Source organism: Ahaetulla prasina, chromosome 13 (assembly GCF_028640845.1).
Source record: "Ahaetulla prasina isolate Xishuangbanna chromosome 13, ASM2864084v1, whole genome shotgun sequence".
Lineage (NCBI taxonomy): Eukaryota > Metazoa > Chordata > Lepidosauria > Squamata > Colubridae > Ahaetulla > Ahaetulla prasina.
Genome location: NC_080551.1, coordinates 24,272,971 through 24,289,252, shown reverse-complemented (window position 1 = coordinate 24,289,252; position 16,282 = coordinate 24,272,971). Strand labels below are relative to the sequence as shown.

Sequence of the window (16,282 nt, the reverse complement as noted above, 5' to 3'; positions counted from 1 at the left end):
TTCCTTTTTTGTGTGTGTGTGGGGTGGACAAAAAAACAAGGGGTTTGTCGGTGGAAGAGACAACAACAGATTCACGTGGACTTTGTTGTGTGTGTGGACTGAAGCGTGACCTCTAGATGGAGAAGAGTTGATTTGTAGCTTTTTCACATTTTTCCTCCACCCTTCGGGGAGCCTGGTGGGTTTCCAATCCCATCCAACAGGGATTATTATTCAGCCTTGCAAAAACATTTTCTGGTTTATAACAGCGGAGACTTTTCTTCCTGGTTTTTCCCCTTCCAGAGAGTCTTGGATTGAAAGGCTGAGAAAGCCTGAATTGCCCTGTATTTCTCCTTATTGTTAAAAAAAAAAAAAAGAAAGAAAAAAGAAGGGAAAAAAAGACCCACGTTTGGTCTTTCTTAATTGTAGACCAAACAGATTTAGAACGCACAGACCAAACCTCTTCGGATCAAGAAGCTTAATGCTGACCTATAATTGCAGCCTTCCAAAAGAGGCCTGAGATTGATGGATAACCCATGGGCTGCTTGGATACGGCTACAGTAATGAGCCTTTTCTGGTTTTCCTGGTCCCTGCCTGAGGTCTGCGACCCCGAGGAAAATGCTCTTTGCTTTGCCCACTTCTTAACCTCCCTCCGCTGATTGGGAAAGCAGCTGACCTGTCTTAAACCTCCTTCTATAAAAATACCAGATGGTTTTGTTCTTTGGACATAGTCCTCTTCTGCTCCTTGTTTCGAGCCCTTGCCGAAACTGCTGCTGCGGGCCTTGCTAACTCGGCCCCTTTTCAACAGCACCCAGGGGGAGGGGTTGGGGGCAGACCCGGCCGCCTCACCGGACACCCCCATGGCAATCCGAGCTCGAGCGCTGTACGATTTCCAGAGTGAGAACAAGGAAGAAATCAGCATCCGTGAGAATGAGGAGTTGGTGCTTTTCAACGAGAAGTCCCTGGATGGATGGCTGCAAGGCACCAACTCCCGAGGGGAGACGGGCCTCTTCCCCGCCTCTTACGTGGAGATCCTTCGCTCCAGGTCCTCTTCCAATTATACCAACAGTCCCGCTGGGTCTCCTGGGAACGGCTCCTCCTTCTACGTCCCCTCGTCCATCCCCGGCATTCCCCACCAGGGCAGCTTTGAAGATGATGACGATGACTGGGACGATTGGGACGATGAAAGCACGGTGGTGGAGGAGCCCAGGAGCGGGGCAGGGACCAACGGGCACCCCTCGCCGAGCCTGTCCTGCCCCAGGCCCTACGCTCCTCATCCCAACAACGTCGGCAGCCGGGCCAAGCCGTCTCTGGAGAGGCAGGACAGCATCGGGTCTTCGAAGAGAGGCAGCGTGGTGAGTCGGAACCTCAACCGTTTCTCCAGCTTTGTGCGCTCGGGAGTGGAGGCCTTCGTTTTGGGAGACGTGCCCATGATGGGCAAGATCTCGGAGGCCTACTACATAGACATGGGCTCGAAAGGTCCGCAGTGGCGAGCCAATCCACACCCTTTCCTCTGCTCGGTGGAAGAGCCCACCAAACAGACCAAGTTCAAAGGCATCAAGAGCTACATCTCCTACCGCTTGACGCCCAGCAACGGCAATTCGCCGGTGTACCGGCGCTACAAACACTTCGACTGGCTGTACAACCGCCTGTTGCACAAGTTCACTGTCATCTCAGTGCCCCACCTGCCGGAGAAGCAAGCCACGGGGCGCTTTGGGGAGGACTTCATCGAGAAGCGCAAACGGAGACTGATCTTGTGGATGGACCACATGACCAGCCACCCAGCGCTCTCCCAGTACGAGGGCTTCCAACACTTCCTCAACTGCGGGGACAACAAGCAGTGGAAGATGGGCAAACGCCGGGCGGAGAAGGACGAGATGGTGGGGGCTAGTTTCCTCCTGACCCTCCAGATCCCAACCGAGCACCAAGACCTGCAGGATGTGGAGGACCGAGTGGACACTTTCAAGGCCTTCAGCAAGAAGATGGACGACAGTGTCCTACAGTTGACCGGCGTAGCTTCTGAGCTGGCCAGGAAGCATGTTGGGGGCTTCCGTAAAGAGTTCCAAAAACTGGGCAATGCTTTCCAAGCCATCAGCCAAGCCTTCCAGATGGACCCACCCTACAGCTTTGATGCCCTCAACAACGCCATCTCCCACACGGGCAAGACCTACGAGATGGTGGGGGAGATGTTTGCCGAGCAACCCAAGAATGACCTGTTCCTCATGTTGGATAGCCTCTCTTTGTACCAGGGACTCCTCTCCAACTTCCCAGACATCATCCATCTTCAAAAAGGTAGGTCCTATCTCTTCTGGCCCCGAATGCGGCAGAACCGGTCTTGCATGGGGTGCCCCTGGGGGGGCAGGCAGAGAGGTTGGACAGCTTCTTTCCTGGTTTGAAGGCAGGCTGGAGCCAGGATTGTCGGCTCATCTTGCAGCCTCTTCGCCTTTCATCCCATGGAAAGTCCTTTTGAGACCTTCCAAAAGGCAGTGCAAACGTTTCAGTCTCCCAGGAGAGGTCAAGGAGCAAAAGAGATACAAATGGCAAAGGGCGGAGAGTCTGCCTTTGGCAATTGCAAATGCACAGTGTTGAGGGCTAGGACAGCAGCCTCTGGGGATTTCTGGGAGTTGAAGTCAGAACAACAGAATTGGATGGGGCCTTGGAGGAGGTCTTCTAGTCCAAACTCCTGGCTCAAGCAGGAGACCCCAGATTAATTCAGACAAGTGGCTGTCTCTTCTTAAGAACCTCCATTGATGGAGAGAGGGAGAGAAGGAGGAAGACAGAATAGTAGAATGACAAAAATAAGAGTTGGAAGAGGCCTCGGAGGTCTTCTACTCCAACCCCCGGCTCAAGTAGGAGACCCTAGATTATTTCAGACAAGTGGCTGTCTCTCCAGTGATGGAGAGAGGGAGAGAAAGAGGAAGACAGAATAGTAGAATGACAAAAATAAGAGTAGAAGGTCTAAGAGTAGAGGTCTTCTACTCCAACCCCCGGCTCAAGTAGGAGACCCTAGATTATTTCAGACACGTGGTTGTCTCTTCTTGAAAACTGCCAGTGATGGAGAAAGAACGGGGGTGGGGAGGAAGATAGAATAGCAGACTAACATAATAATAGAGTTGGGAAAGGCCTTGGAGTCTTCTACTCCGACCCCTGGCTCAAGCAGGAGACCCTAAGATTATGTCAGACTGTTCAATCTCCTTAAAAACTTCCAGTGTTGGAGCATTCACAACTTCCAAAGGCAACTTCTGTTCCACTGGTTGATTGTCCTCAGTGTCAGGAAATGCCTCCTTAGTTCTAGGTTGCTTCTCTCCTTGGTCAGTTTCCATCCGTTACTTCTCCTGCCTTTAGGTGCTTTGGAGACAGTCCACACTGTCTTTTACCTGAAAGTAGCCCAAGGTTGAGAAACACAGCTAGAGACCGTTGGTCATGTTGGATGGCGAGTTTCAATGTACAGGTAGTCTCTGACATACAAATCATTCGTTTAATGACCGTTCAAAGTTACAACTGGAAAAAACTGACTTATGACCGGTACCTCCCACGATTGTTGCAGCATCCCTACTATCATGCTGTCATTCACTTAACATTGGTGGCAAAAAAAAGTATGTAAAATCAGGCCCAATTAATTCAACAAGCACTGTATTCTGATCCCCATTATGGTCGTAAGTCGAGGACTCATGGATTTTGGAGCTCTTGAGGTTCAGGACGTCTGGGGTTCATTGAAACTTGAAACTCAGGAGCCATGTGAGTCATTTGCCTCATTTGTTTCGGTGAACCCAGTCCTCCCTCCCTCCCCCACCCCCAACTGATCTATTCCCAAATAAATTTAGCAGTCCACGGAGTTTATATGCCTTTGTTGTTGTTCTTAGTTGCGAAGTTGTGTCCGATCCATCGCGACCCCATGGACAACGTTCCTCCAGGCCTTCCTGTCCTCTACCATCCTCTGGTGTCCATTTAAGCTCACGCCGACTGCTTCAGTGACTCCATCCAGCCACCTCGTTCTCTGTCGTCCCGTTCTTCTTTTGCCCTCAATCGTTCCCAGCATGAGGCTCTTCTCCAGGGAGTCCTTCCTTCTCATTAGGTGGCCAAAGTATTTGAGTTTCCTCTTCAGGATCTGGCCTTCTAAAGAGCAGTCAGGGTTGATCTCCTCTAGGACTGACCGGTTTGATTGCCTTGCATCCATGGGACTCGCAGGAGTTTTCTCCAGCTCCAGAGTTCAAAGGCCTCAATTCTTTGGTGCTCAGCCTTTCTTATGGTCTTTAGAATATATATGCCTTTAGAAGTTGTGAAAACTACATCCCTGGAAGCTTTCAAGAAGAGACTGGACTGCCATCTTGTCAGAAATGGTGTGTAGGATCTCCTGCTTGGGCAGGGGGTTGGACTAGATGACCAACAAGGCCCCCTTCCAACTATGCTATTCTGTTCTGTTCCATATGAATAATTTTACAGGGCCGGTAGACTGTTGGGCAGAGATTATGACAATACCAAGGCAAAGTATTTGCAGGATTTTTGATTTAGGAAGACGGTGGTTTCCAGAGTCCAGTTATCTGATTCATTGATTTGGCTTAACGCAAGCCCAACCCCAAATAAAGCTGGGGACTGCTGGGTTGATCTAATTCCCACTTTAGTGGGAGGCCAACTTCCTCAATCCAGCAAACAATTAAGAAAAGAGCAGACGGAGTTAAGGCGCCCTGTTTACACAGCCGGAACTAGACGGCTTGAAGAAATCCATCATTAAAATATCTCTAGGAAACCAACCTGGGCTTTTTCTGGTTGGAAGAGAGGAGAAGGAAGGAGGGGTTGCCCAAGCAGGAAAAGGAGAAGCTGATCTCACAAACCAGTTGCCCGGAGATCATGCCACTCCTCTGCAACACCTCCCAGGTGTGCTCCACTTGTTTTCCTTTTAAAGTTAAAGCAGCAAATGGGCCTGCTACAAAGTTAAACTGATCTAGGTAAACCAGGAGAGAGTATGTTGGGGGGGCTCTAGACAGGGGTGAAATGCTTCTGGTTCGGATTGGATCGCCCGATCCAGTAGCTATGGCGGCGGGAGGTTCGGAGAACCGGTAGCAAAAATCCCTGCCCCCCGCCCCTGCTCCAGCTGGCTTTGGCCAAAAAAAACTGCTTTCAAAAGTAAAAAAAAAAGCCTCTGATGATTGCGCGGCTCAACTGGGATCGTCCGAACCCTTTAAAAGCATGTTTTCTACAACCTCTTTGGCCAAAGAGATTGTTAAAAAAAAAGAGTTTTTAAAAGGCTCCTCTGGCGATCCCAGCTGAGTTGCCTGATCACCAGAACCCTTTAAAAGCATTTTTACAACCTCTTTGGCTGAAGAGGTTGTAGAAAAAATGCTTTTAAAAGTAAAAAAAAAAAAAGAAGTTAGCCCCGCACACCCAGTCACACTTACCACCCCCACCCACCCACCAAGCCACGCCCACAGAAGCGGTAATAACAAATTTTACATTTCACCCCTGGCTCTAGTGGATGCGATGGCATCCAGCCGTCTTGTATTTTGATAACTGGGGCATAATTGGTCTTGCCTTGCCTGTTGGGAGGGCGCAGAAGGTCTGCAGACATTCCAAGGGCTCAGCGGGCAATTGGTGCGTTTGGGTGTCTGCCTGTGAGAAAGAAAAGCAAATGGTTCCCACAGGAGGAGGAGGAGCGCTGGAAAGGGATCCCAGGTGCTCAGGAAGTTACTATGGAAGACGAGTAGGGGCAGGTAAGGGAGATGGGCCTGTGAGTAAGCAGTGAGCAGCTGATTAGGAGGAGATAGGAGGAGAGGTAGCCCTCGACTTATGACCACAGTTGAGAGTAAGAGTAGTATTTCCTTGGCTCAGCAAAGCAGTTGATATGGGAGCCAGGCCTGATTTTATGATCTGTTTTGCCATGGTTGCTAAGTGAATCACCCAGCTGTTAGACGAATCTAGCATCCCCTATTCATGTTGCTTGTTGGAAGCTGCTGGGAAGTCACAAATAGTGATTACATAAAGAAAGATACTGTGTTTCCCCGAAAATAAGACTCTGACTTATATTTTTTGGAACCCTGAAATAAGCGCTTGGCCTTATTGCTAGGCGCTCAAAAGTCCGATTGGGCTTATTATCAGGGGAGGTCTTATTTTGGAGGAAACAGGGTAGATGGAGATTAGATAGATATTGGTAGATAGACAGACAGACAGGCGGACGAATGGATGGACGGACGGACGGACGAACAGATGGATAGATAGATAGATAGATAGATAGATAGATAGATAGATAGATAGATACCCTGTTTTCCCCAAAATAAGACACTCCCTGATAATAAGCCCAATCAGGCTTTTGAGCGCATGGCAATAAGGTCAAGTGCTTATTTCAGGGTTCAAAAAAATATAAGACAGGGTCTTATTTTCGGGGAAACACAGTAGATGGATAGATGGATGGATGGATAGATAGATAGGTAGATAGATGTGATCAACAGATAGATAGATGGAGGAATGGATGGATAAATATAATAAATAAATATAATAATATAATAATATAATACAAATATAATAAATAAATAAATAAAATATAATAAATATAATAAATAAATAAATAGATATAGAGATACATAAATAGATGATAGATAAGATAGATTAGATGATAGATAGATAGATAGATAGATAGATAGATAGACAGACAGATGAGATGATAAATAATAAATAGATATATAGATAAATAGATGATAGATATTAGAGAGATGTATAGATATAGAGAGGTAAATAGATGATAGATGATAGACAGACAGAGAGACGACTCATACAAACCCATATGCACATCTGTACAGTTCCTCCACTCAGCCATAAAGCTGGACAGAATCCCTTTGAGAGCAGAGAACTGAGCAGCCCGGCAGGTGAGGTCGGGTTCTGGTCAGGCCAAACAGCCTTCAAAGGAAGCCACATCAGGAGAGGATGGAGTTCCCTGCAGAGAGAGCAGAAGAGAGGCAGAGGGTCCCCAGACACCCCTGAGTCATCTGCCTAGGACATTTGCACTGAGAGAGGAGGTGGGGTGGTACTTCTGTAGTGCCTCCGCAGAAGGGCAGAGTCCCAGTCAACCTGAAGGCCAGGAGGAACCTCAGAATGGCAATGCAGAAGAAGCTGGCATGTCCTCTTTTGGAAAAAACTCACAAGTGTTGAGGCTGGGCACCTATGTGGATGAGTTACAAGGTTAACTTTGCCCATGGACTTCTTAGCAGATTGAAAGCCTCCTGGACAGAAGTTCTCCAACCAGGAAGTGGGAGAGCTTGTCTGATGAGCAGGTCGAACCGGCTGAAGGCAAACACTGACTGTAGCCGGAAGTTAGAGGAACAAGCTCCAGAGATTAAAGCTGTCTCTAAAGATAGAGCTGTGCTCTTAATACAGCTCGGAACGGCTAGGTAGAACTGTGATCGGCTTTGATTGGGTGGCTTCGAGGGATATCCATCTTCTTAAATTCACACTTGCAGACCGGAGGGAAGCGGAAGGATGATCTTGGCTGCAAAAAAACAAACAAACAAACAACAAAAAAAAAATCTTGCAGGTTGCAGGGATGGAATGAATTGCTTTCCAGTGGAAAAATCCTGGATCTTTGGAGAGTCACAGGGAGCAATCCTTGCCAGGTTTTTTGTGAATTGTTTTCTCCAGGATAAGGAAGGCTTTATATATATATATAGATGATATATAGATAGATGACAGATGGAGAGAGAGAGAGAGAGAGAGAGACTGATGATAGATAGATAGATAGATAGATAGATAGATAGATAGATAGATAGATAGATAGATAGATAGATAATTGATGGGTGATAGATGATAGATGACAGATGGAGACAGAGAGAGAGACTGATAGATAGATAGATAGATAGATAGATAGATAGATAGATAGATAGGGATAATTGATGGGTGATAGATGATAGATAGATGACAGATGGAGAGAGAGAGAGAGAGAGAGACTGATGATAGATAGATAGATAGATAGATAATTGATGGGTGATAGATAGATAGATAGATAGATAGATAGATAGATAGATAGATAGATAGATAGATAGATGATAGTTGGATGGAATATGGAGATAGATAGATAGATAGATAGATAGATAGATAGATAGATAGAGAGATAGATGATAGATAGATAGATAGATAGATAGATAGATAGATAGATAGATAGATAGATGGATGGATGTTGGGTGATAATGATATATAGATAGATGACAGATGGCGAAAGAGACTAATGATAGATAGATAGATAAATAGATAGATAGATAGATAGATAAATAGATAGATATAGATATATATATAGATGCACCTGCTCAGGAACATTCTTAATAATTTGTGGATTTATGTTCTTGCAAATGCTAACGGCTTTGCAAACAGACCATGATATATCATTGGAGCTGCAGAATACAAATAGTCCTCAGTTTATAGCCATTTGTTTAATGACTGTTTGAAGTTACAGTGGCACTGGGGAAAAAAAAGATGAATGACTGGTTCTCGCACTTCCGACCATGACAGCATCCCTACGGCCACATGAAAATCTGCTTGGCAACCAGCATGTATTTACGCCGATAGCAGCATCTCTAGGTCACATGACCCCCCCATTGGTGACCTTCCCCGCCGACCTCTGACAACCAAAGTTGGTCCGGGGAATGCCGATTCACTTAATGACTGCGTGATTGGCTTAATAACTGCAGAGATTTAACTCAGCCAGGGTGAAAGAATCATAAAATTGGTCGTGACTCCCTTGCCTTGCTTAGCTATGGAAATTCTGCTCCCGGTTGGTGGTCATAAATTGTTTGGTAGACCAGCGTTTCTCAACTTTAGCAACTTGGAAGACAGGCGGACTTTAACTCCCAGAATTCCCCAGCCAGCATGCCCCCTCCTGCTTCCAATGTCCATTCAATAGGATTTCATTAAACAGATGGTTTTATTAGGTGTGTATTGACAACTCAGGTGTAGGAGAGACAAGACCTATCACCTTTTCCCCATCTCAGCCTAATCTCTGCAGAATTATTCTGGAGTTTTTTTAAAAAAGGTGTTAAAGGACTGCGTTCTTTCCCTTCCTATGGGACTGCAATAAACCTGAATTACATTTCCATTGCAATGATAGAAATCATTCAGGCTTCTTCCGCATCTAGGCGTCTGCAATAATTATGCAGATCAGCGGGTAATTCAGTTGGAAATGCCTCTCTTATTTTTCTACTAGGTGGAAAACAACTCGCTTCCTCTTCCCTTATGCTCACTCATTAGAAATTTGGGCATTGGATCGGGGCCTATCACTTTGTAGATCAGGCTATTCAGGTTTTTTTGCTACCGGTTCTGTGGGTGTGGCTTGGTGGGCATGGCTTGGTGGACGTGGCAGGGGAAGGTTACTACAAAATCCCCATTTCCTCCCCATCAGCTGGGACTCCGGAGGCAGAGAAGAGATGGGGACGGCGCCAGCCAGAGGTGGTATTTTCCAGTTCTCTGAACTACTCAAAATTTCTGCTACCGGTTCTCCAGAACTGGTCAGAACCTGCTGAAATCCACCTCTGGGTCAGGCCCAAGGTTTTTGCGATACACTTCCCTGGGTGCCTCATTTAATGCCTGTTGCAGGCAACCATCAGTCTTGACCTTAGCCGTGTGGCCAAGGGAAGCTCAGACAGCCAGGATTAATATTTAAAAGGCTTCCCAGTTCAAAACACACAAAGGGCCACTGAGCAGTGTTGTACATTTTTCTGTGCCATGCCAGACAAGTGTCTTATCTCACTGGCTCAAGTCCCGGACATCAGCGGAAAACTAATATTAACAGAGGCACCATTCATGTGTGTGTCCAAATCACAATTCCTTAACAGAATCCACACATGTGGATTCTGTTAAACGTACCTTGATGAACGTATCTTTTCTTTTATGTACACTGAGAGCATATGCACCAAGACAAATTCCTTGTGTGTCCAATCACACTTGGCCAATAAAAATTCTATTCTATTCTATTCTATTCTATTCTATTCTATTCTATTCTATTCTATTCTATTCACAGCACTTAAGCTGAAATCTTTTATGGTTCCATCTTCATCAATGACTTGGATGAGAGGATAGATGGCGAACTCATCAAATTTGCAGATGACACCAAACTGGCAGGAATAGCCAACACGTCTTCGACTTACGGCCACGATTGGGAGCAGAAAATGCATTCATGCTGGCTGGGGAATTCTGGGAGTTGAAGTCCACACCCCTTAAAAGTTTCCACAGTTGAGAAACACAGGTCCAGCAGAATGCTTTTTAGAATAAAATAACAGAGTCGGAAGGGACCTTGGAGGTCTTCTAGTCCAACCCCCTGCTTAGGTAGGAAACCCTACACCCAGTGGTGGGATTCAGCCGGTTCGCACCACTTTGGGAGAACTGGTTGTTAACTTTCTGAGCAGTTTGGCAAACTGGTTGTTGGAAGAAATCATTAGGGCAGAGAACCAGTTGTTAAATTTCTTGAATCCCACCACTGCCTATACCACTTCAGACAAATAGTTATCTAATCTCTTCTTAAAAACTTCCAGTGTTGAAGCATTCACAACTTCTGGAGGCAAGTTGTTCCACTGATTAATTGTTCTCACTGTCAGGAAATTCCTCCTTAGTTCTAGGTTGCTTCTCTCCTTGATTAGTTTCCATCCGTTGCTTTTTGTTCTGCCTTCTGGTGCTTTATTTATTTATTTATTTATTTATTTTTCGTATTTATATACCGCCCTATCTCCCTAAGGACTCAGGGCGGTTCACAGCCAGATAAAAATATACATATAAATACAACATAAAACATCCATTAAAAAACTTATTACAAATGGCCGAATAATTAAAAATGACAATATAAATAATAAAATCCCCATTAAAACCAATTCGAATTTAAAATCTAGTCCAGTCCTGCGCAAATAAATAGATGTGTCTTAAGCTCGCGGCGAAAGGTTCGAAGGTCAGGAAGTTGGCGGAGTCCTGGGGGAAGCTCGTTCCAGAGGGTGGGGGCCCCCACAGAGAAGGCCCTTCCCCTGGGTGTCGCCAGCCGGCACTGCTTCTTTGGAGAATAGGTAGACCCCCTCTTCTTTGTGGCAGCCCCTCAAATATTGGAAGATGTTATTATGTCCCCCAAAGTCCTTCTTTTCATTATACTAGCCGTGCCCAGTTCCTGCAGCCATTCATCGTATGTTTTATCCTCCAGTCCCCTAATCATCTGGGTTGCTCTTCTCTGCACTCTTTCTAGAGTCCCAACATCTTTTTTACATTGTGGCGACCAAAGCTGGATGTCAGATTCCAAGTGTGGCCTTACCAAGGCATTAAAAAACTATTGTAAACCATCGAAAACTATTGTGCGTGCAACAGATGCTCCCTGAGGCTTAAAAATCTATGAACGACAGCAGAATGATTTGAAATTTGGACAGGTGTGGGAGAATGTGCTACCTGTCCCCGAGCAGCACATTCCATAAGGGGAATCTGGGGACAAGGTTGTTTGGCTGGCGTGGTTTATCTCCCTGGTGATTCATACACAACGCCAAAGCCACACCTGTCGATTCAGGGTGAAGTTGGCCGTGGCTTTTCTCTCAAAAGTCTGAATCATGGGGGGGACGGCAAATGTTTGCAGGCCCTGAGGCGTGCAAGCGGAGGTAGCAACAGAGCCTCCCCCCCGCCGTTGCCTAACTCCTGAATTTGCAGGAACGTCAGCAAGACAAGGGTTGCAGCTCAGGAGAAGCCGTAGTTCAGGGAACAAACCGCGATTGGCCAGGTCGAGATGTAACTGGGATGTTGTACATGACACCATGGATGGGTTCACCCAGGTACTCAAATGGCAAACTTGGGTTGACGAAAATAAAGGCAATCACGGATGTCCCAAAAATGATTTTCAAAAGACAACTGGACTTCGGGTTTTTTTTTCCTTGAAAATGTTTTGCTTCTGATCCAAGAAGCTTCTTTGGGTCTCAGAAACTTCTTGGATGAGAAGTGAAATATTTTCAAGGGGAAAAAAAACAACCCAAGAAAGTCCAATTGCCTTTTGAAAAAGTACCTTTGGGACAACCGTGACCTGGATGACTGAGAATCTCCTTAGATAATCATGATTGCTACGTGGGCAGACATGGAGAAATGGGGGAGCAGGACAGCTTGCCCATTTCCCCAAATTCCTTGGCATGATAGAATGAAATAAGGTGGATGAAGGTGGTGGTGATAAATTATAAACAGATATTCTTCCAGCTCCTGAATAAACCTCAGGTCTTCCCCAAAGACCACAAATCAGAAGTTTCATTGCACATTTTCCACCAAGCCAATTTGTGAGCTACAACTCACTTCATTACCAAAAATTCACTCCTGGCTTTTGAAGTGAGCTCAGGAAACCCAAGACTCAAATAGAACTCAAGAGATGCTTACAGAACTTCTCTTTAACTGTTGGCCGTAGTAGACTTCCTTGATGTTAGAAAAAAAACAGTCAGTGAAACAATTTGCCTCCAGAAATGGTAGGCTGCTCCATCTCTGGAGGTTTTTAAGAAGAGATTGGACAATTGTTTGTCTGAAATGGTATAGGGTCTCCTGTGTGAGCAGGGGGTTGGACTAGAAGACCTCCAAGGTCCCTCCCATCTCTATTATTCCGACTTACACAGTTCTCTTCGTTTTTTGAATATTCTTTCCTCTCGCTTGGCCAACTCAACGTCGGTCACTTCGATCTCCGGAGGGCTCTATAACCTCGGTGAGCTGTCCTTTTACTTCTCTCCCACAGGTGCGTTTGCCAAAGTGAAGGAGAGCCAGCGGATGAGCGACGAAGGGAAAATGGACCAGGAGGAGGCAGACGGGATCCGGAAGCGTTGTCGAGTGGTTGGCTTTGCCCTGCAGGCTGAAATGAATCACTTCCACGAGAGGCGCATCTTGGACTTCAAAAAGATGATGCAGTCCTACATCAGGGAGCAAATCGTCTTCTACCAGAGAGTCAGCCAGAAGCTGGAAGAGACGCTGAGGAGATACGACAGCCTCTAGTAAGCTTGCCGGATGTTGGAGCTCAGGATGGTCCTCAACGCTACCGTGCCCTCAGCTGGGATGAGCAGCAGGGACCATGTTGTCTTCTCTGCCTCTGAGAAAGGGAGGTCTTCTCCTCATGGTGGATCCTGGGAGGTTCTCCCCGGTGACTTGCTCACCGTCATCTTCACGATGCTAAACTTTGAGCGCCGAAAGGGAAGGTTGTAGCCCCGTCATGACCAAAGCTTGGGATGGTGTCTTCCCCACCCATCCCGATCCCATCGCAAGGACCCAGCCAAGAATCATTGCACAAAAAGAACATTTTGACGAGCGGAATTCTTTTCCTCAAGAAGAGCCCAGCTTCTAGCCTTGTTGTTTACAAAGGAAGTAAAAGAATTTGCTTTCCAAAGGAAATGTAGCTTTTTGCTCCAGCCGGCTTCCTTTATTTCCTCTCAGGCTTGATTTTCTGGAAAAAACAACAACACTCTTTTATTTATCCAGATCCTTTCCAACACCAGCACTTCCCGTTCCCCTCCAGAAAAAGGAACAAAATCAGGTTGAACCTGATTTCAAGGGTTGATGTTATTGTTGTTGTTGATGTTGTTGTTTTTTCTCTCTCTCTAGAAAGGATGATTGTGCAAAGCCAGAGAGCAAAAAATGGAGGTGAAGTGGAAAGAGCGAAAAGGTTGGCCAACCAAAACGACTCTTCTTTAGGAAGTCGCACAAGCAACACAATCTCACTTCTGAGGCCTGTTACAGGTAGTCCTCGCCTTACGACCACAACTGGGCCCAGAATTTCTGTTGCTAAGTGAGTTTCCCTTCCCCCCATGTTAGGACCTTTCTTGACGTAGTTATTAACGAATCGCTGCCGTTAAGTTAGTTAACACGGTCATTAAGTGAACCTGGTTTTCCCATGGACTTTGCTCGTCAGAAGGTCGCCAAAGGGGATCACGTGACCCCGGGACACCGCAACCGTCATAAATACGAAACAGTGGCCAAAACATCTGAATTTCGATCACGACACTGTAACCTCTCACGGTTGTAAGAGTGAGACGGTTGTAAGTCATTTTCCCCCCCAGTGCGGTTGTCACTTTGAACAGTCACTAAACAGATGGTTGTAAGTCGAGGACTACTTGTACACAGGTAATAGGAATGTGTTTTTAAAGCCACGCATCTCTGCACTCACCTGAGTAAATCCAGAATTACTGTTTCTCTCCCCCCACCCCATCTTTGAAATCAGAGCAGTCCGTGGAAACTGCAGTTACGTGTTTGGATTTGTGTCTGCAAGACGGAGGGTCAGAGGTCCAAAGGGGCTGATACCTGTTTTTGTTTTAAAAAAAGGTTTTCTCCATGGTAACTGGAACTCTGAGGTGGATTTGTCCACGGCCTTAATCAAAAATGGCTCCTTGGGGCTCTGTGTCCTTTGTCCTCTGACCTGCTGTGATCCATTTCTTCTTTCCTCCTCTTGCTCTCCAAAGAATTGGGGGATGGGGATGTACATTTTGACATGTTTGGCGAATAAAATCTGGGGTCTGGGAGATAAAGAGAGCTTCGTCTTCATTGTCTCTGGGGGAAGTCCTCGCCCTAAGACCCCAACGGGGCCCAAAATTAAGGTTTGCTAAGTGAGAAATTTGCTCCACTTTTGGCTTTCAGTTCCCGATGTTTCCAGCTGTTAAGTGAATCCCTGCAGTTCTCGAACTAGTAACCCAGCGGCTAAGGGAACCTGGCTTCCCCATTGACTTGGGCTTGTCAGAAGGTCACCAAAGGGGATCAGGTGATGCTACCACCGTCATAAATGCGAGTCACTGGTCAAGCAGAGGAATTTTGACCGAATGACCATGGTCAGGGGTCTGCAAACTTGGCTCTTTTAAGACTTGTGGACTTCAACTCCCAGAGTTCCTCAGCCAGCAAAGCTGACCATGGGGATACTGCAACTGTTGTGTGAAAAATGGTCCTAAGGGCCATTGAAACTTCGAACGGGCCCTAAGTGAAGTATTGTAAGTTGAGGACTTACTCTACCTGTGTTACTCGCAGTGGCAGAGAATTCTAGGGAAGGAGCTAGGCACATACATCGTTTGAGCTCCTTCCCGAGGCATGGAGGCTGCAGTGGTGAATCCAATTTTTTTTACTACCGGTTCTGTGGGCGTGGCTTGGTGGGCATGGTGTGACTTGGTGGGCGTGGCAGGGGAAGGATTCTGCAAAATCCCCATTCCTTCCCCACTCCAGGGCGAAGGATATTGCAAAATCCCCATTCCCTTCCCACTCCAGGGCGAAGGATATTGCAAAATCCCCATTCCCTCCCCACTCTGGGGCCAGCCAGAGGTGGTATTTGCCGGTTCTCCAAACTACTCAAAATTTCCGCTGCCGGTTCTCCAGAACCTGTCAGAACCTGCTGGATTTCACCCCTGGGGGGATGAGGGCAGGGGAACCTACAAACGTCACTGGATCTGGGTGTCTTTGGGGGGATCCGTCGCAATGTTGAATGGTTGCTGAGCACCCAGTCATAACCCGAGGACCATCTGAATTCCTTGCAGCGGCAGAGAATTCTAGGGAAAGAGCTAGACACGCAGCTTTTGAGGGCACTTCCTTCCCAGGGTCTGGAGGTTGGAGTGGGAGACCCTGCAAACGTCACTGGTGCTGGATGGTCAATTGGCTGGATGCACCAGGCTTTGTTTCTCCAGGGAGATTTTGCAGATAAATCAAAAGTGCGGAAAGGAAACCGGCCAACTCAAAATGTCACCCAGGGCAAGAAGGAAACGATTAGTCTTGTCGGGAAACACACACAAAACACACGCCTGTGACCCCGGGATCAGCAACAGACTGGCTTATTGTTGTGGTCAGGAGCCTGGCACCTCCATGGCAGACGGAGGCCGTAACCCCGGCTTCCCTGGAAAATAGGAGGAGCCCCCGAAACAAGCATGGAAACCCTTTTACGCCTGATCCAGATGGTTGTTGATTTTGCACGGAATCCTCAGGATTTTTTTCGGCCGAAAAAAAAATCTTTTAAAAGTTAAAAAAAACCTCTGATGATCGTGCGGCTCAGCTGGGCATGGGCGGGGAGGGGGGGGACACAGGGATTTTTGATATCAGTTCGCTGAGCCATCCGCCGCCATCGCTACTGGATCGGGTGATCTGGTCCAAACCGGGAGCATTTCACCCCTGCCCTCCCCCATCTATAAATCTCAAATATTTTCTTCTGAGCAGCCTCCTGTCTGCTTTAGGAAACCAAAACTCCCTTCACCTTTGCCGGCTACATCCTAGCGATTTTGTCGGGTCTCCTTTTCCGGGCAAAATGCTTGTGGAAAACTACAGTGAAAAGTTGCATTCCGCTCTTTTTGTGGTTTTGCAAAATGATGACCGGATTGTGTCTGGG

The 16,282-nt window shown here is 46.7% G+C and overlaps 1 protein-coding gene across 1 annotated transcript; it reads left to right on the top strand.

The window, feature by feature from the left end:
- The first annotated feature begins 836 nt into the window (after positions 1-836).
- SNX33 (sorting nexin 33) lies at positions 837-14,715 on the top strand. The gene is made up of 2 exons (XM_058156846.1): positions 837-2,268; positions 12,677-14,715. The coding sequence occupies exons 1-2, from the start codon at positions 837-839 to the stop codon at positions 12,928-12,930; spliced, it is 1,686 nt and encodes a 561-aa protein (XP_058012829.1). The 3' UTR covers positions 12,931-14,715.
- Positions 14,716-16,282: the final 1,567 nt, after the last annotated feature.